Consider the following 19,915-nt stretch of genomic DNA (forward strand, 5'->3'; position numbering starts at 1 on the left):
AGGTCAATTAGCTATCACTGGCCAAGATGGAGGACCTCGTCACCATGGCCTCTACTACACATGTGACGAATAGTTTGTATGCGGCCACGACAAGTCCTACAAGCGGTTCTTCCTCTAGGAATTAGGGGTCGACGATAACACCAATGGCAGCCAGGAAGATGATGCCGATGAGCCCCAAATCTCTCTACACGCGATCGCCGGCATCAAGCCAAGTGAGACCATGCAGGTCTAGTGCAGAATCAGTGACACGGTGTTGAATGCCCAACTTGACTCGGGTTTGGCACATAACTTTGTGTCCGAGTCTGTGGAATCACGCATTGACCTCATAGTTCATCTGCGCGGCAACCTGCTCGTCATGGTGGCAGACAATGAGAAGTTCCATGCTCGAGTCTCTATCGACGTGTTGTGTTCTACATCGACACTTAAGAATTCAAGGCGGACCTCTAAGTCCTTCCGTTGGGAGGCTACAAAGTGGTGCTAGGAACTTAGTGAATGGCCACACTAGGATCCATCCTGTGGGATTTTAGCCGTCTCACCTTGTCTTTCTTGTATCACAATCCTTGAGTTGCATGGATCAGAGTGGCCAAACATGTGCCTCAGCTCACCGCCAACGACAGGGGCCCACTAAGTCGTGGGCTTTTGAGGTTCTCTAGGTGGTGCCGTCCGCTATAGTTCAATAGCTGGAGAACATAATCATTGCAAGGCTACATGCTTGTGACACGTTCTGGTGCAATGGCATGATGTAGGCCTATGCACAAAACAACTTGCACTGCGATGTGGTCGAGGTCTACATCCGCATGCTTAGGTGCCCCTGCTCCCTTGGAGTGGCTTCTCTTGTGATGACCAGTTCCCATTCTTGCTGAAGGCCTACGATGGCCTGGTGGCACTGGTGCTAGGCAGACTAGTGCCCGCGCACATGGTGGGTCTGGCTGCGAAACCTATGATGAGCTCCTAGACGAAGGCATGTGCTACTTTGACAGCATGAAGGATGTCTACGGCAGCGAACCCAACATCAAGAACTACGACTGCATCATGGGAAAATCTTCAGGTGTTCCAAGGACGCTACCCAAAATTCTAGCTCAAGGATGAGTTGCTCGTCGAGGAGGGGAGAGATATTGTGCGGGGCTGCTCCTATAGCTGCCTTAAAAGGCAATCTGGCCGGCAACAACAGTAGATCAAGACTTACTATATAATTAGAATATATAGTTGATAGGAGTCAATTTGATTTGGTTAGGAGATAAGTTTGATTTGGTTTCTAATTCAATAGGAGATCAGTTTAGTAAGTTAGGATTTAAAGTCAGTTTAGGATTGTAATCACCTCCCTATATAAGGAGAGGTAATATTTAGAATAAAGGAAAGCAAAGTAGAATTAATCTAAGTCTCCCATAATATTCTAAGTCTCCCTCATCTATAGTCTAATATCTCTCCTCTAGCAACTGACGCTACTCAGCTATCCTCTCAGTGGATGTTTATCCCCTAATGATCTTAGGATTATAATAGCTTGTAATACTTTGTTGTTTCCATCTACCCCAATTTTTGTGAGCATCTGGCCCTTGTACTTCTCGGTAAGGAAATGTTGTCGATGCAAAGGATAGGGTGACAATACTTGAAAGCTTATACACAGGCTCTAAAGGCAAAGAAACTACGCCGCAGAACCAATATACCATGTTTCTTCACCGACGGGTAGTGTGGAGTCATAGTAAGTTCCACGGATCCTCTAAGTAATGGTGGGAAGCAGACGTGGGAGATTATCGTACGATGCTTCGTGCATCCCAAACCTAATTTCAATTGTCTTTCACTTCGCCCTCCAAGCCTTAGCGTAGCTAATGGTGTAATGGTACTCCTCCTCAATTGTCCTAATTATTGATCTGGGTTAAAAGTTAAGGTTCTCCATAATCTGAACGTATAGGATGTTAGCAACAAAACTTGAGATATGTTCATGTGGTACTTCTCCATTTCCTCCAACTGACAAATGTGGTCCTTCACTATCAAGCATTCTCAGTAATCAACTCACTTTCCCTTAAACACGTGCACCCATCACGAGCAACCATCATTCACACATTTCATAGCATACTCCTTCCAGCTGCGCTTGACAACCTTGAACTGCCTTCGAAGAGATATCGCACATTGAATCACATAATCCTTGACAGCCTGGATATTAGGGTACCTAGCCCCTGGCACACCTCATTCTGATTATAGTCCCACGGCACATGATAGCATTTATTCACTACTAGATTTACAAAATCAGGATTGTCCTAATCCACAGGGATAGGAACATCATCCTCATATATTAGTTCAACTATATCAGAGATGAGTTCTCCCTTATCTACCTCACCCATTGGTTCCATCGGATCAACCGAGATTTGACCAACATCCGGCTCTTGCACCTCGTGTACCACCATTTAGTCATCCTCCACCATAGTCTTTGCTACACCTTTGTGTCCAGCATACAACTCCCTAACTCCCTTCCTGTACTTCCATTGAGCAAGCAACATAAGTGACTAACGATTCTCAGTTGCCAGCTCTAGGTAACTCCTTCAACCCGATGTTGCAATTACCAGAAACAAAATCCCATAAAACACCTGCACATCCACTACTCACTACAATGCTAATGGTAAGCTCTTGTTGCTTGAAATCTAGTTTGAAACCCCACATTAACCAGCTATGCAATGCCCCCAAAACTTCTTTCCATTGGTCTAGCTATACTTTTGTCCACTGATTGAAACCCTGACAGATCTACCCTATTTGGACTATAAACAATTTCTCCTTCTCTAAAAAAAAATCTTAAAATACTATTTATCTAACATACCTACCTACGATGATAAAAACTACAAAATTTATTTCGGCTTCGAACAACTACATGTGGTAAATAATACAAAACTATATGTACTATATCTGTAACAACAATACATAATAAAACATTTAAAAATGTTGTAACCCTAAATACTCAATCAACTAAACCTAACTATCAAATCATAGGCTCATTGGTTACTCTAGCTTGCTCTAAAAACATAAATCTGATAATATTTTGAAGTTATCGCCTGTCGAAGGGGTGATATCTTCTGTTGGGCCCCACAGCGGCACAAGCTAGCTGTGTGACCATTGTCGCCAAGCGATTTTTTGAAGGAGTCATAACTTTTCGGCCGACATCGCAATGGAGGTGGTTTCAAAATGGCCGTACATTTGTTCTAATTCTGAAAATAAAAAAAAATAAAAAATCGCTATGCTATGTATTGTAAAGGAGAAATTAGGAGATATTTGATTTTTTGCCACCGAGTGACATATTTCTTTGTGAAAAAGTTAATCAAATTGCCATCTTTTATCGGGTCTGGTGACAAATTCTCAATTTTATCGGGAAATCAGAGAAAGAAAAAAACCGCATTTGGTTTCACTTTTCCCCAACACATGGGTGCCGATGGCGGCAGCGGCGGCCGGAAGGGCTCGTCGCCGGCGAAACCAGTGGACGGCTGGGCGGCGAACTTGCTCGCCGGCCTCCCCTCCCGAGGCAACTTCTCCGAGAGCGACATCGCGTCCAGCATGGCACGTTCTTCCCAGCACCCTGGAAAACCCCAGCCCAGCACCAATTTCCTTGTATCTTGGTGAATTTCGTGCTCAATATCTGACTCATGGGTGTTTTGGGGTCTGAATTTCGCAGGGATGCCTCAAGGTTTATCTCTGCCTGCACGACACGGCTCCTCCAGGTTTGTCTCTGGGGCTTGGGATAACAAGGTTTTACTGTTGTTATGCATCTTTTTGGTCACTTTTGGGGTTAGGAATGTTGTAGTATTGTAGTTTTAGTGGTGTTGAGGGACATATTTAGGTGCAAACATTGACGCTTTCTAGGGTTTTAGTGCCAATTTCCTTTTTTGGCGAAATAGTGGCAATTTCCCTTCTAAGAAAGCTATCATTTTCCTTTGGATTGGCAGTGCTGATCTTGCTATGCTCAGTTTGTGGTTGTTGAAATTGCTTTTATTGTGTTAGGAGCGAGATCCCTTGTAATAATACTGTCGTTCAGTTTCTGCCCTTTGGATTGGATTAGTAATGCTCTTCCTTTCATTCTCAGTTTGTGGTTATTGATGTTATTTTATTGGTATTAGGAATGAGAACTTCTACTGATTTGTGGGAAACTAGCTTGTTCTTTGAGAGTTAGTTGTTTTTAATCTTTTGAATCTGGTTACAGCATCAGAACTTGGTAGTTTGGCTCTAGGGATGTATTTTTTTTCATCCATACAGTAAAATGTTGTTTCTGTAATGTTGGAGTGAAATTTGCTGCCTTTTTTTGTTTTGTTTGCGAAAAATTAAGGTAAGTTGTTCCTGCCTGCTGGAATGTTTTTGCTTTCTGTTATATGAAATGAGAAATTGTTACTCATTCAAGTTTTCTGCCTACAATTGCATTTTTTTTAGTTATAGCTGTTCCATTTCTCATGATAGATTATTCTAAATTTCATTTCGTTCATTTAGGTTGTGCTTAGTGATATGTTTTGGGCTAGTTTATCTTAGTTGAGTCAGATTTCAATTTTTTTCACAATTACTAGGAAGTTTTCCTATTATTTTTTTTGTTGCTATGTCCCTGCCTCCCCCCTCAAGGTATGCTTATTTTGCAACGTTGACTAGTTGCTGGAAATTTCTGATGTACCAGATTATGTTTCAGTAAGAATATTGCGGTGTTCATCAAGTCACTGTTGGATTCTTAGTCTTAATTGTCATTTTTGGAAGAGTTTAATTTGTGGAATTGTTCATGATCAGTATATTGTGATCTCTGGTCAACCAATGATCATTTCATTTCATTAGTCACTTTTGGTTGATATTGGCATTCGATTGCCACTTTGTTATGTCATGTTTTGTGATATTGATGGTACTTGTTAAGGCCATTTTTTCTCTGATGATTTTACTGATCACTCTCTTTGTTATTTTAGAGGGACAAGTTGTAAAGACGGACACAAACAATATTTTGATCAGAGCTCTCCAATTGAACAAACAGAAAAGTGAGACCAAAGATGCAAGCTGTAAGACACCAGGAGAAAGCAGCAAGAGGAAAAGGTACAACACTCTAACCACATCTTCACAATTTGCAAACCTTCGTTGTTGTGCTATAAGATGCCACATTTCACCTTTTCTATTTAAGTGCTTCATATTATCTACGGCGTACCTGGCAACAGTGTTTTAAAAAGCACTTGGCAGACGGCAGGGTGCCGGCTAGCGCCTAACCACTGATTAGGCATTCTAGGCAGCGATTAAGCTCTAGGCGGGACTGGCTCCTAGCACCTATGGCTAGGCATTTGATTTTTGAAACAGTGGCTGCCAATGTAGCTCTCTTTGTATTTTTCTAGTTGATATCAACTAGTGTGCTGATTGCCATGTTCACATCACTTTGCATACATGAATCTTTGATTTCCTTGTACTAGAGGTGTCATACTTTGATTTATTGAACTCAATTCTACATTCTTCAAATTCAAGTTCATGAAGTAATATTTTCTGGATTTTATCCAACTCTTTGGACTCGAGTTTAACCAGGTTAGTGTGATTACAATTGTAGTTCAGTTCTGAGGTGATGCCATTTTGTTTACTAGCTCTGGCTAATTTTGATGGATCAACCAATGTTCATATCATATTACATGGAGTTGCTAATTATTTTGAACAAGTCATATATGCCCTTGCCATTTTAGATTCAGGTTGGAAAAAGGCTGATTTTTTACTGGACTTCCTGTGTTCATTAGTGTCGAAGTTAGTTTCCAATAATATATCCGTAATTGAACAGGGGTACCTTCGAGATCAGGGAAGAAACAAGACACAATATAGACAGGTTCGGGCCCCCGGTGTGGAGTAATACCCTACGTCATACATGGATGATGTTGTATATATGGGCTGTCTCGAGTACAAGCAATATGGTTAGACCTATTACAATGGAGCAGGTTGGATCTAAAATAATCTAGGGTTGAAGTCACCGAGTATCTCTGATTGCTAAGGTCTTGGTGTTGCTTGCGTCGAGTTGCGTATCTGTTTTCATTGTTGGTCCTCCTCCTGAGGGTTTGGGTCCCTGTCTTATACAGGGGTTCTGGCACTGCCCTGGATCTAATCGTAGTCGATAAGAAGTCCTTTGTCTTGTCGGAAAAGGCAAGGCGGCCGAATCCAGTTGGGATACTAGTCGTGCTCGAGTCGGTTAACTCGATCGAGACCTTCCTAGTATATATCTTTGAGATCTCCGAGTATATCAGGTTTCGTAGATTAGGGTCCGTAATATCCGGAGCTGTTAAGTAGGTGTACGATGTACCCTGTCCGTATACGGTGTACTCCTTATGCGTATATACCCTATAGTTAGATATTGGAAGCAGTTTTTTCTTCATCCTCTATCCCTATACTAATTTGGTGATACCTCGAATAGGTATTTAGAAAACACAACAATGCACAACCTACTGTGGAATCGACAATCTGGTTGATGCGAGAAAGAGGAAAATGATCTTTGTGACAAGCTTTGTTGAGGTCAGTGAAGTCGACACACTCTCTACTTGCCACTGACTTCCTTCACGAGGATAGGATTTGGGAGCCATGTGGGATGATGAACCTCTCGAATGAAGCTCACCTTTAGGAGTTTGTCAACCTCCTCCTGGATGGTTTGTTTTCTATCCTCTACGAATCTTTGCTGCTTCTACACCACAGGTTTGGCGTCAGGTTCCACAGCTAGTCGATGCTCGATCACCTCCCTAGGGATTCCAGACATATCAGACGGCTGCTATGCAAACACATTTTGGTTTGCCTAGAGGAAAGTGATGAGCTTAAGTTCCTATTTGGGATCAAGGTCGACCCCCACCTTGACTGTCTTGGTTAGCTCAGACGGGTTGAGGGGCACTGCCTTGACACCACCACCAGCCTTCTTGTCATCGGCACCGTCGTTGATCTCACCTTCGGCGTCATCAGACTTGGAGGCATTAGCGAGACTCACGAGCTTGGAGTCCTTGGCCTTGGCGGCACCTTGATGCTTCTGACGCTTGGACTCTGTGCTCTTGAGTCTCGAGGTAGTCGCCATTCTGCAAAAGTGTTCGATCGTATTCAGGCTCTGCTTGTTGCACTTGACCGTTGTACGTTGGTCTCCTTTGACGGTTATGACCCCTTTAGGACCAGGGGTCTATAGCGCCTGATACGCGTAGTGCACTACGGTCATAAACTTGCTCAGCATCGGGCGATCTAGGATCACGTTGTACACCATCTCGAAGTCCGCAACGTCGAAGGTCAACTTCACTGTGCGGAAGTTGTCAGGCTCGTCAAACGTGACTGTAACTCGATTTGACTGAGGGGCATGATCGATGGGTTTGGAGTTATACCGTGGAAAGGCTTAGCTCCTATCTTGAGCTCCGACCTTTGAATTCCCATCTTGTTTAACATCTTAGCGAAGATGACGTTAAGCGAGCTACACCCATTGACCAAGGTTCTAAAGACCTTGATGTTGAGGATAGTAGGCTGGACCACAACCAGGTACCGACCTGGGTGTGAAACCGCGACTGGATGGTCAGCTTGATCAAAAATGATCGGAACTTCTGACCACTTAAGGTACTGGGAAGCCCAGTCAGAGCTAGGTTGATCTCCCTTTCGACCGCCTTGTACTCCCTTTTGGATTCGTACGAGGCGGATCCTCTGAATATGTGTGCTAAGTTTTGATCGGCCCCACGGAATTCATGCTCGTCATCTTTAACTCCTGGCTTGGTCTGTTTGCTATGGTAATCAGCAATAGCAGCCTTGAGCTTCTCTTCAAGCTTCTTGTTCATAACTTGGCACTCGTGAAAGTCGTGCTGGTTGGACCAATGGACGGGACACCACTTCTCATCGCCACGGCTTTGGCCCTTATTGCCTTCGGTGTTGCGTGACTTGCTCCTATCGACCGCGGCTACGGTCGTGTCTGGACCTTTGTGCTTGTCATCAGACTTGTTCTTCTTCCCGTCATTATTTGAAGACTCGGGCTTCCCTTGCCAGACTGAGGGTTTTTGGCGTGTGCCTAGGCTTCAGCACGCTCCGCAAACTTGTCAGCTAGCTTGAAGAGTTCTTTGACCGTATGGATCTTCCGGGTAGCCAGCTTCCCGACCAGATCTCTATCCTTACCACGTCTCTTGAAGGCGATGACGACTAACCCGTCGGAGATGTCTGGGATCGTATTATGTCTGTCGCCGAACCTCCAGATGAAGTCTCGAAGAGATTCGTCCTTGTCTTGGTTCAGCTGATGGAGATCGTCTTCTATTCCCAAGCGTTCGAACGTACTTTGGAAATTGGCGATGAACTGAGCCTTCAACTCAACCCACGACTGGATCGAGTTGGACGGTAGGTTCAACAGCCAGGACCTGGTAGGTCCATCGAGGGCGGTTAGTAGGGAATTGGTCATTACCTTGTTGTCGTCTCCAGCTACACGAATAACAGTGGTGTAGATCTGCAACAACTCGTTAGGGTTGAGCTTCCCGTCGTACTTCTGGATTGGACCCGCTTTAACTTGGGCAAGCGTATCGACCGGAGCTCGGGTGCGAAGGTTTCGCAACCTTTGTCGAATTCTTCAGGATGAGATGGGGGAGAACTATCAGGCCTGTCCCTTCATACAGGAGAGTCACGTCAACCGTCTTGTCCTGGAGATCTGCAATCGTTATAACGAGGATCGTTCTTATGGCGCTCCTTACGGCGGTTGTTGACCACTTCCCATAAATTGTGCATGTCGTGAGGGATGCGGTTCCTCAGGTCTTCCTAGTTCCTGCGTCTGTGGATGAGGTAGTTACAGTTCGGCTTGCAAGGCTGTGCTCAGGCTCGACTACCTGAGCTTCCCGTTTGCGATCCTTCAACTCGGGGATGTTCACGACTTCACGTCCGTGGCTCCTCGAACCAGCGCCTTGCCGGTTGGGGTGCCTAGAGTCGCTAGGGTTGTTTACTCGAGCTGCCTAGATCTGAGCCACATCGAGCAGAGTCTTAAGCTGATTGACCATCGGGGTTAGAGGATTTGTCGGGTCCAATTCGGGAAAATACCTTATAATCAGATGAGCAGCCTGGATGTTGGCTTCTGGAGTCCTGAAAATATCACTACCAAGGCTCGGCTATGGTCGAGCCGATGTTGCTTTGTGATCACTATTCTGGGGGTGTTCGTTCCTCGATCTTGGAACTGTTGTTGGTGGAGGTATCACCTGACCAATAGGTGTTCACACGACAAGTCAATGTTGAACATCAAGGCTTACCTGACCCTCTGTAATTCGTCGATGATAGGTGGTGTCAAGGGCCTGCAAGGTTCCGGCTACAGATGCCCCTAGTGATAACCCTCCGACGACGCCGGTACCTTGGGCGGCGGCCGCAACTGCCAGATCCTCAGGGATCCCTACACCATTGTTTACCATAGCGTTCGGATCTTCCGCGTTCTGCTTAGCGGGTGTGCTGTCGGCTTGTTGCTGTCGGTATCCATGAATTGAAGAACGTTAGGCTCCTTGGATCCCAGTCGAGATATCCCACCTCGCGGTATGCGTCCAATGGGCTGGACTCAATAATACCGGTGTGGATCAGTCCACCTTGATCGTCCCAACGGTATGCTATAGTTCCGAAGATGATCTCAGAGCTGGCAGGAGGCGATGCAAAGATGATTGTCGTCGACTCGAAGTGGTCGTAGAAGCCGTTGCCGGAGAATCCGATGCGGACGCGCATTTGAGACATGATCGATCCTGAGAAACAGATGAAGGCCCCTATCTGGTGCGTCAACTGTCAAAGATTAATTCTCAACAATATATCCGTAATTAAACAGGGGTACTTTCGAGATCAGGGGTCGAGTAGAAAATAAGACACACGATGTAGACAGGTTCGGACCCCCGATGTGGAGTAATACCCTACGTCGTGTGTGAATGATGTTGTATATATGGGCTGTCTCGAGTACAAGCAGTGTGGCTAGATCTATTACAATGGATAGATTGGATCTAGACTAATCTAGGGTTGAAGTCGCCGAGTATCTCTGATTGCGAGGGTTTTGGTGCTGCTTGCCTGCTTGCGCCTAAGTTGTGTATCTGTTTTCGTTGTTGGTCCTCCTCCTGGGGGTCTGGGTCCCCGCCTTATATAGGGGTCTTGATATTGCCTTGGATCCAACCGTAGTTGATAGGGAGTCATTTGTTTTGTCGGCCAAGGCAAGACAACCGAATCCAGTTGGGATACTAGTCGTGCTTGAGTCGGTTAACCCGATTGAGACCTTCCTAGTATATATCTTTGAGATCTCTGAGTATACCAGGTCCCGTAGATTCGGATCCGTAATATCCGGAGCTGTTAAGTAGGTGTACGATGTACCCTGTTCGTATACAGTGTACTCCTTATGCATGTATACTCTATAGTTAGATATTCGACAATTAATATATTCTTGATTTGGGGAACAGAAATTTAGCACATCTCATTTAGCTCTAGATCTTTGGTTTCTAGAGGCCATGATGATGTTTTCCATTATCTTGAAAAAAGAACTTTGGTTTCTGTTGCTTGTCATTTGATTTAGACGACGTTTTCCATTATCTTAAAAAAAAAAGGATCTTTGGTTTCTGTTTCTTGTCATTTGATTCAGTTGCATATGGTTAATGGGACATAAAAAAACACTCAAAAACCTTTTTGTCTAATTAAATGTAACATTTATATTGCACAATTTGTAAAGTGGAACCTCACTGGATATTTTTTGATCTGTAGACCTGGCAACCCCCAATGCTCCAAGTCCTGATGTCTTGGATATTATCAAATGTTAGCTACAGTGAAAATCTTCAGTAGGACCCGATCTGAGATTAACTTAGGAAAGCATGGATTGGATAATACTCGCAGTTGCACCACATAAACCACTTTTGATCATTGTGCTCTCAAAGAATGTGTTGTGCTTGCAACAGTTGCCTGGATCTGGTGCCACTGTTTTGCTTCATCTGTACTTATGTTTTTGGTTCTGTACATGTTTGTGAGTAAGATGTTCATGGATGTCAGCTTTTAGGATGAAAAATCAGCTACTTAAAATTTCCCTACTTATAGATAAATTTTCTTCTAGAAATTTTTCTTCATGCAGGTGTTTAGATCAACTTTACCTTCCAAGTAGCTTATGTGCCCTCCTTTGTTATTAGGAATGCTGCAAGAAATTTAGATGGCAAGAATCCATCAAAAAGATCCAACATTGGTAGCTCTGCAGGGTCCTCTGCCCATGGTAAGTGTTCTGTTTGCATCTCTGCATCCCTTCTGGTTTCAGCATCCGTGCCAGTTTTTATTAGTGATATGCTGATCCAGGGAAGCAAGTTACAATGTTTATTATTTGTTTGCTAAGTACATTTGTTCGGTATAGGTAAAGATATCATAATTAAATAAGTGATGGCAAGAGCAGCCAGGTGTTCTTTTCCATTCCTTTTTGTTTTAATTTCCAAGTTGGACTTGGCTTAAGCCTATTTGGGTGAGAACTTGATGCTATTCTGGGCCAACCAAATTGTCACTGTGCTTCGAGAATTGTTTGGACTTCAGTACTGAAAATTGTTGTGACCATTATTTAAAGTGCTCACTATGAAGTATGAAGTGCACTTATTTATCTTGTGTAGCGGGTCGTGACCACTGACCACTACAAAGCAGTAGTGGTGCAATTTCAGGCTATATCAGGACACAACAATCGCCATAGCAGATAGCATAAAATGAGTTATTTAATTGTTACATGACTGAATTATCTGGTATTATTTTGTAGCATATCCTACCCAACTTTACAAAAGCATTTATATAACTATACATAAAACTATTATACTAAGGTGGTAACTATGGTTATTAAGGTAGTAAGGCGGGGCATGGTGACCCATTCCTTTCATACCACCTAGGTACGAGGCGAGGCGAAGCCACACACATATATAAGACCAAAATAAGAAAAAGAAAAATGGGAATATACATGAGCCGTGTTATGTGCAGCATTACCTACAGCAAGAGGAAAGGCGAAAGAGTAGCGGGTGATTGTTGATGATTTTTAGAAAGAAATAAATAAGAGTAGGAAGTTGAGATCAGTTAGAGATAAGTTAGGAAAGTCATATTAGGAAAGATATTCAGTTTAGGAAAGGTTGAGTTGTAGTCGGTTTAGAGATTGAGTTAGCATCCGAATAGGTGGAGTTTAGATGGAATTGTTTAGGGTTAGGCTCTATATAAAGAACAGCCAACACCCCTTCGGAATTAAGCAATAAACCAATCTAGTTTCTCATCCCTATTCTCCAGTTCTCATCTCGCTGCTGTTATCTCTATTCCTCATCCCCTTGCTGCTACAACCGACGCTCGGGCGTCCTACCTTCCACCACGGGTAGGAAATAGGCCAAGGAACGGCCAGCCACCTACCATAGCTACCCAATCAGATCATTGCAGCAGGGTTATAACAACTTGGTATCAGAGACCATGGCTGTAAGCGCTGATCAGGAGCAATTCAAGGCGTTGCTCGTTGCTCAGGAAGAACTGTTGCACAAGGAGTTTCAGGACAGCTCCACCACCATCAACCATACCATGGGCGACATCCAGAACACACTGTCCACCCTCACGCATGCAATCAGTTGCCTCATGGATCGTGTAACAGCAGTGGAGAAGGCTAAAGGCATGGATCAGGCTTCGATCACAGGTGATTCCGTCTCATCGGTTGCTGATCTCTCCAAACAGGACCACCAACAACCCCCTCCGCAATCGACATTTCCCACTTTGGGTGGCGTTGGCATCTTGCAGGCCCACAACAGTACCCTTGCCCCACCAATTGCCTCCCAACATCATCTGTATAGTAGTGGCGGCCCTCATAGGGCCGACATCTGAAAGTGCATCTAGGCCCCTAGTGGGTTTTAGCTTATTGATGACAAAACGATTAAGGGACTAATGAGTTTATTGAAACTATGAACGGGTTTTAGTCGCATTGGTGAAGATATACGACGTTGACGTCACTCGAAAAGAAAAGAGAAGCGGTTTGTAGTCTCAATAGGATTTAATTTGATTTTATCTTTGAAATTGAGTTTAGAAAAACCGTATTATCAAGAGGGATGCAATTGTTAGTTTTGATGTGTCTCAATGCTCAAAGTAACCTCTTATAGAACCAAATGTTGAGAGACACATTCACCCACGGACACCGGGAAATATGCAAAGTGTTCGGAGTCCGGAGTTTCCGGTGTTCACCGGATACTCCGGTACTTAGAGTTTTAGGCCGGAGTCTCCGTTAGAGAGTCTCGGTTTCGATTTAATTTTAATTGTCCGGAGTCTCCGGTGTTCACCGAATACTCCGGTGCTTTGGTGAATTTTGGCCGGAGTCTCCGAGAAAGTCTTCGGCAGAGAGTCTCGGTTACATTTATTTTAAAAAATGACCGGAGTCTCTGGTGTTCACCGGATACTCTGGTAGTTAGAGTTTTCGACCAGAGTCTCCGAGTGAGACTTCGCCAGAGAGTCTCGGTTAGCATTTATTTTAAATGTTCGGAGTTTTCGATGTTCACCGGATACTCCGGTACCTAGAGAGGCCGGAGAGTTCGGCAAGTCTCCGGGCCTTTTCTTTGTCGCTACTAAGTGCCACCCGGAGTCTCCAGTGTTCACCGGATACTTCGGACAGTTCAACAGAACTGTAACGACTAGTTCTGACACTATTCTGAGCCCGTTTTGGATTTATGGCCGGAGACTTCGGTGTTTACCGGATACTCTGGGTTAGGTCAGCTAGAACAGTAACGGCTAGTTTTTAAGGGATAGCTATATATACCTCCACACATCTTTGCATTGAATGTTTGCTGTTGCTGCTGAGCTACTCTTTGACAAAGCCTCCTAAGAGCAATCAAGAGCCCCTCCAAACCTCTCTAGTGCTTAGATTGTTCCAAGAATTGAGAGATAGGGTTTGGAAGTGTGATTTGAGTTGTTGAGCCAAAATCCAACCTTTGAGCATTGAGTTCGTCGTCAAGCGTTCACTTGTGATCTTTTCTCTTAGAGCCTTGTGCTCCTAGACGGTAAGGCGTCGCCCGTAGAGCACCCAAGAATTGTGAAGTGCCACGGGAAGTTTGTAATCGCCGTTGATTTGAGTAAGAAAACCTAACTTGATCTTTGTGATCGCTAGGAGGGGATAGGGTTGAAAAAGATCCGGCTCTTTGTTAGCTTCTCAACGGAGACGTAAACGCTTCTTAGTGAGGTGACCGAACTTCGAGATAAATTCTTGTCTCCTTATTTTTGTGCAAGCTTTACTAATTGTTGTAGTTTTGGGATTTTCCCCAAATTCTATTATGAGTATCTTACTACAGGGTATTGTTTAAGTATTTTACTCCTAGTAGAACCTGTGATATCTCTTAGATTCTAGTAAACTTGATTGTTTCATTTCGATTTCGAAATCCTGTATAACCCGGATAATTCGGACAAGATCGGATAGTCCGGACTCCCGGAATATCCGACCTTCACGGGAGTATCCGGGCTCTGTTAATCCGTTGCTGAGTTTTAAATTTCAGAAACACCTATTCACCCCCCTCTAGGCGACTTTAAGTACATTCAACATCAGGATGGATACAGGCGGCAACAATTCAGGGGCAGTGTCGCGCTTCTTAAAATTGGAGTTCCTGCGCTATGAAGGCAAGAACGACCCCCTGCCATGGCTTACCAGGTGCGAACAATTTTCTTGGGGGTACAAAACAAAGGAGCAGCACAAGGTCTGGCTAGCATCGTTCAATATGGATGGCAATGCGCACCATTGGTACTTTCACTTGGAACACAGCCGTGGTGAGCCACCTTGGGACGAGTTCAAGACCCTTTGCAACACTCGCTTCAAGCCTCCAATTCGCAACAATCCGTTGGGTGAACTGCGTCACCTCTGACAAACTGGGACTGTGGAAGACTATCAAAGCCGATTCTTGGCGCTGCTTAGCCGAGCCGACCCCATGACTGAGTGTCAGGAGAGGCATCTCTTCACCTTGGGCCTCGCAGAAGACCTCCGGGTGGACGTTGAGCTTCAAGACCCACGTGATCTGGAGGAGGCAATGAACCTTGAACGTGCATATGAGAAGACAACGCGTCTGTCACATCTCAGCGGCCCCTCGCCACCAACACCTATGCTCGCGACATGTTCGGCGCCTAACTCCGGTGGAGATGGCCGAACGCCGCTGTCAAGGGCTTTGCTTTAACCGCGACGACAAATTTGCTCATGGTCATCGCTGTGCCCACCTGTTTTTCATCGAGTACGACGACATAGCGGCCGATGACTATGCCTGTGGTGTCGAGGGTGCCTGAGCTACATTACAGCTCGAGGAAGAGCTGTTTCCGAAGGAGGGGAGAGATGTTATGTGTGGTATTACCTATAGCAGGAGGAAATGCAAAAGAGTAGCGGCTAATTGAGGAGATAAGTTGGTTTTGATGATTTTTAGAAAGAAATAAATAAGAGTAGGAAGTTGAGATCAGTTAGAGATAAGTTAGGAAAGTCATATTAGGAAAGATATTCAGTTTAGGAAAGATTGAGGAGTTGTAGTCGGTTTAGAGATTTAGTTAGCATCCGAATAGGTGGAGTTTAGATGGAATTGTTTAGGGCTGGGCTCTATATAAAGAACTACCGGCACCCCTTTGGAATTAAGCAATAAACCAATCTAGTTTCTCATCCCTTCTCATCTCCCTGCTGTTATCTCTATTCCTCATCCCCTTGCTGTTACAACGGACGCTCAGGCGTCCTACCTTCCACCACGGGTAGGAAACCAACCAAGGAACGGCCGGCCATCTCCCATAGCTACCCAATCAGATCATTGCTGCAGGGCCATAACAGGTCGCTACCACAATTAGGCAAGCATCCCAATGGGCAACAAAAGCCCAATCCCAATCCTAACAGCCCCATAGTTGTTACAGCGGCGTGGCGACCCACCGCCTTCACAACTTTACAACGCCTATGGTACGTGGCGTGGTGATGCCATACACACATCGGCGTGGCAAATACACACATTTTACAACAATGTATTACTAAGGTAATAGATGTAAAATGCAGCAATACACAATAGTTTTTGCAATTATTTATGCCCTGAGGGGCTTAAATACAAAAAAAAAGTAATATAATTGAGGTTATTATTGAATCAACGCACGTTATATTAAAAACTAGGAGTTTTCTACAAAATTTACACCGTCCACTAGGTTAATGGCCATTCGGCCCGTGCCAACCCGTTAGCCCATCTCAGCCCACCTAGTTCGAATGTATATAAGGCTAGGGGGGCGCATCCAAATCTGGTGGTGGCGCTGCCCCGCATCCCTCGTGCCTCTCCCGCTCCAGGCGGACACCATAGACTCCGTCACCGTGGTGAGGAGCAAAACACCGCCACGTTGTCATATCGTTGATATGGCGACGCCGTGATAACTATGAATAGCCCATAAAGCACCAGTAAGGCTCCCTCCCCTCCCGTGCCTAGTAGAAGTCGGCTTCCCGCCCTCTTGGTGCTCATGTCTGGAGCAGCTCATTTCCATGCTGCCTCCTGGTAGTTGGAAAGGGGTGGGCAGTGGAATCGAGTCAGAGAAGGGTGGGCAACAGTGAAATCGAGCGGGAGAAGGCATGCATGCAAGGCGGAGGGTGACACTTTGCCCCTAAGGCGACGTAAGCTCACCTTACTGCTTAGGTGACACCTTGAAAACTATGATGGTAGCAACCATAGCAGGATGATATGGTGCTGTACGAAAGCAGTACAACATCCACTATGTAGCAGCCATTCCCCCTTGTTCACTATAGCAGCACTGTACCACCTTATTGTAAAAGAAAGTTCAGAATTGTAGTCATAACCCAGCTGTGTTCTAAAAACAAATTGGAATTGGTTAATTTGGGAAATCTATTGGGGTTTCTTTAAATTCTGGTATTTCAATTAAGGGGCAATGGTATTTCAATTAAGGGGCAATCGTACGTAAGATAACATATTCCTTTTATATGCAATCCATAGTTGTTACGGCGATGTGGCGAGGCACAGCGACCCACCACCTTCACACCTTTATAGCGCCTATGGCGTGTGGCGTGGCCACGCCATACACACATCGGTGTGGCGAATACACACATCTGAATTCACAATTGCTAGTGCTGGTGCTAACTGAAGTGCCACCAACCTACCCGAACTAGTGTGCCATATGGTCTTGTGGGGCAAACATGTAGGCATGCACAGAAGATCATGTTGCATCCAACCGTCAAAGCAGCAATAGTTGTTATGGCGGTGTGATGAGGCATGGCGACCCACTATCTTCACACCTTTATATGGCGTAGCGAATACACACATCATAATTCACAATTGCTAGTACTAGTGCTAACTAAAGTGCCACCAGCCTACCCGAACTAGTGTGCCATATGGTCTTATGGGGCTGACATGCAGGCATGCACAGAAGATCCTGTTGCATCCAACCGTCAAAGCAGCCCTACTTGGCCCAATAAGTCCTAAACCCTATGTCACCTCTCTCTCTGCTGCCCCAAAACATAGCCGCCACCCCTATCCCCTTCATTCTCTTCCCACAACTCTCTCTCTCTCTCTCTCTCTCTCTCTCTCTGAGCACAAAACAAGCAGCATAGGGGGCGGCGGCAGCGAACGACGAGGAGTGCAGGGGCGGTGGCGGACAGGGAGGTGAGCAGGGGCGACAACGGATGGCGAGGAGTGCAGGGGCGACGGCGGCGGCGAACGCCATACCCGCTAGCGCTGTGGCGAGAGCTAGAAAACTGCCACACCAATATGGCTATCATATGGTGTCGCTATATCGACGCCATGACACAATTTGAATATAGGGCAAAAACTCCATTAGTATATTTGGGGTACGACTAATCTTAAGGGATTGAAAAAAATGACATGTAGTTCCAATCCCTTTATTTTACCTCTGATAAGGGGTTGATTGGAAATCGTCCTGTACCTAGACAAGATTTTATGCTGAATTCCTATTTTAATATTTGGGCTTGTATTATCGACCAATTTTTTTCTATCCATACATAGGATCTATGATTCAGTCAGCATCTTTTGGGTATATCTGTCACTGTTTATAGCACTATATATTTCTTGTCTCTTGATAATAAGAAAACAAAATATTAGCAGTATTCTTGAGTCTAATGCAAATTTATTCTTGCAGAAGAATCATCATCTGGTTTTTCTGAGCAGACGCTTCAGTCATTTACAGTGGAAAAGTTGCGTTCTCTTCTAAAAGAGAGAGGCCTCTCACCAAGAGGCAAGAAGGCAAGAACAATATTGTTAACTCTTGTATTGCTATTTCAGAATATGAGAGTCCGCAAAGTCGTATTCGCAACTAGGAGGTTAACTGGGCATTTTGCATCAAGGGATAAAATTGTGCTCATCTCAACATAACCTCAAAATTCTTGAAATTTAATTTTCACAAATTTGTGACCGATGTGTCCCAAGTTATTAGGGAATCCTATATGCGCTGTCCATGATGAAATTTGGGATCATTTAAAATCAAATACATGATTCTCAAGCAAAAATTGCATACCTGTGATCAATCCACCTTAAGGATTTGACGAGAACTCAGATTTCTGGTGGCTGGTTCCATGGCAATGGGGTGATTGCTTGTGGTGGGCCAGCAGTCACATGTTAAATTGATGATGGTTCCTTTGCCAGCCACATCTGCGACGACAGGATACAACAGATTAGCTTTGCGAGGTTGGTTTGCGCAGATTGGATTTATGGGTGTCGATTGAAGCGTTGGTTCTGCCTGTGATTGCCATTTGTTCGGTGTAGGGATGATGCTGGCAAACCAATGTGGCACAGGGGACAGGGGTGCACTTTGTGGCCAAGGGCAAGGGAAGGAGCCACAACTAATAGTTTGACGAGACAAAAGTGATGGTGGAAGCTCATTATGTACAGTGCTAGTTCTCGGCGTAGACGGAACTATGGTGGAGTGGGGTGAATTAGCTGATTAGGTGCGGCATGGTGGAGGGTACAAAATGGGAGGGTTAGATGTGGTGGAGATGATGGGTTAGATGTAGTGGAGGCTGAGGGTATAAAAGGGAAAGACTTAGGGTTAGATGAGGTAGAGGAGTGGATTAGGTATCGCGGCGGTCGAGGGTATGAAAGGGGAAGATTTTGGATTAAATGTATGAGAATGGTGGAGAATGATTATAATTTTGTGATCCAATCTGATCATGTGGCTTAGGAGGTTTCCATTTTCTTTTAATAGCATGTGATGTCTAGTTAGCTTTTATGGTTTAAAAACACAAGGTGAAAAAAATGGAAAGTATCTTAAACACATAAAAATTATGAGGAAAGATATTGCACTTAGGGAATAAAGTGTAGTACAGGTGTATGATTTATTAATTTGAACTTTTAAAATTCAGGTTATCGACATGAAAATTATGGTACATTTGTTCCTTTCATATGAGTAGGTTGCACCACTTTACCTATTTGAACTGCTTTTACATGTTTGTGGGCATAAATATCCAATGTTCAAGTTTATGTACCTACTTGTGTGTACCTCAATTTAGGAATATGTATGATTTACTCTTTTCAGATCATCTATTTAGTGACCCTGTTCTTGTTAAACCTTATGAAAGAACACCTCTTTCCCCTCCCCCTTTCAGGATGAATTGATTGCTCGCTTAAGAGAGGCCTCAGGTTGATTTGAACTCCAATCTTGTCGTTCTCGTGCCAACCACATCTGGTTGGATGTCGCTGAATTCTGAAGAGCAGAGTGAATATCCTGCTATTAGTAATGCTAACTGTCTTGTTTAAACTTCCGGAGGTGTAGTGATTTACTTCAGTACTTATACTTGGACCGAGCTTACCTCATGAGATGTGAGAAGCTTTTGATGTTTGTACTTCCAGCTGGTGAAATTCCTGCTGCAGATAGTGCAGAAATGAGGAATTGGCTGACATTTTCAAATGTACACCTCTTTGTGGATCACTGTTGCATTTTTACAATTCGTAATCTGGAAGACTGGAAACATGATTGGTGACTGATTGGAAACATGATTATTGACTGATTGCAGTTAGAAATTTAA

General features: G+C 44.4%; 1 protein-coding gene across 1 annotated transcript; it reads left to right on the plus strand.

The window, feature by feature from the left end:
• Positions 1-3,256: 3,256 nt before the first annotated feature.
• On the plus strand, positions 3,257-19,915 carry LOC133905275 (uncharacterized). Its single transcript, XM_062347029.1, has 6 exons — positions 3,257-3,540; positions 3,656-3,701; positions 4,917-5,040; positions 11,085-11,164; positions 18,034-18,137; positions 19,496-19,915. Exons 1-6 carry the CDS (start codon positions 3,406-3,408, stop codon positions 19,532-19,534), a joined length of 528 nt encoding a protein of 175 aa, XP_062203013.1. The 5' UTR covers positions 3,257-3,405; the 3' UTR covers positions 19,535-19,915.

Source organism: Phragmites australis, chromosome 22 (genome assembly GCF_958298935.1).
Source record: "Phragmites australis chromosome 22, lpPhrAust1.1, whole genome shotgun sequence".
NCBI classification, from domain to species: Eukaryota; Viridiplantae; Streptophyta; class Magnoliopsida; order Poales; family Poaceae; genus Phragmites; species Phragmites australis.

What these genes read in the sequence shown, in the direction of transcription:
- LOC133905275 (XM_062347029.1), top strand. Translation starts at nt 3,406, where the DNA reads ATGGGTGCCGATGGCGGCAGCGGCGGCCGGAAGGGCTCGTCGCCGGCG. An exon ending in GCACGACACGGCTCCTCCAG is followed by an intron (nt 3,702 to 4,916) that starts GTTTGTCTCTGG and finishes TTGTTATTTTAG; the next exon opens with AGGGACAAGTTGTAAAGACG. An exon ending in GAAAGCAGCAAGAGGAAAAG is followed by an intron (nt 5,041 to 11,084) that starts GTACAACACTCT and finishes CTTTGTTATTAG; the next exon opens with GAATGCTGCAAGAAATTTAG.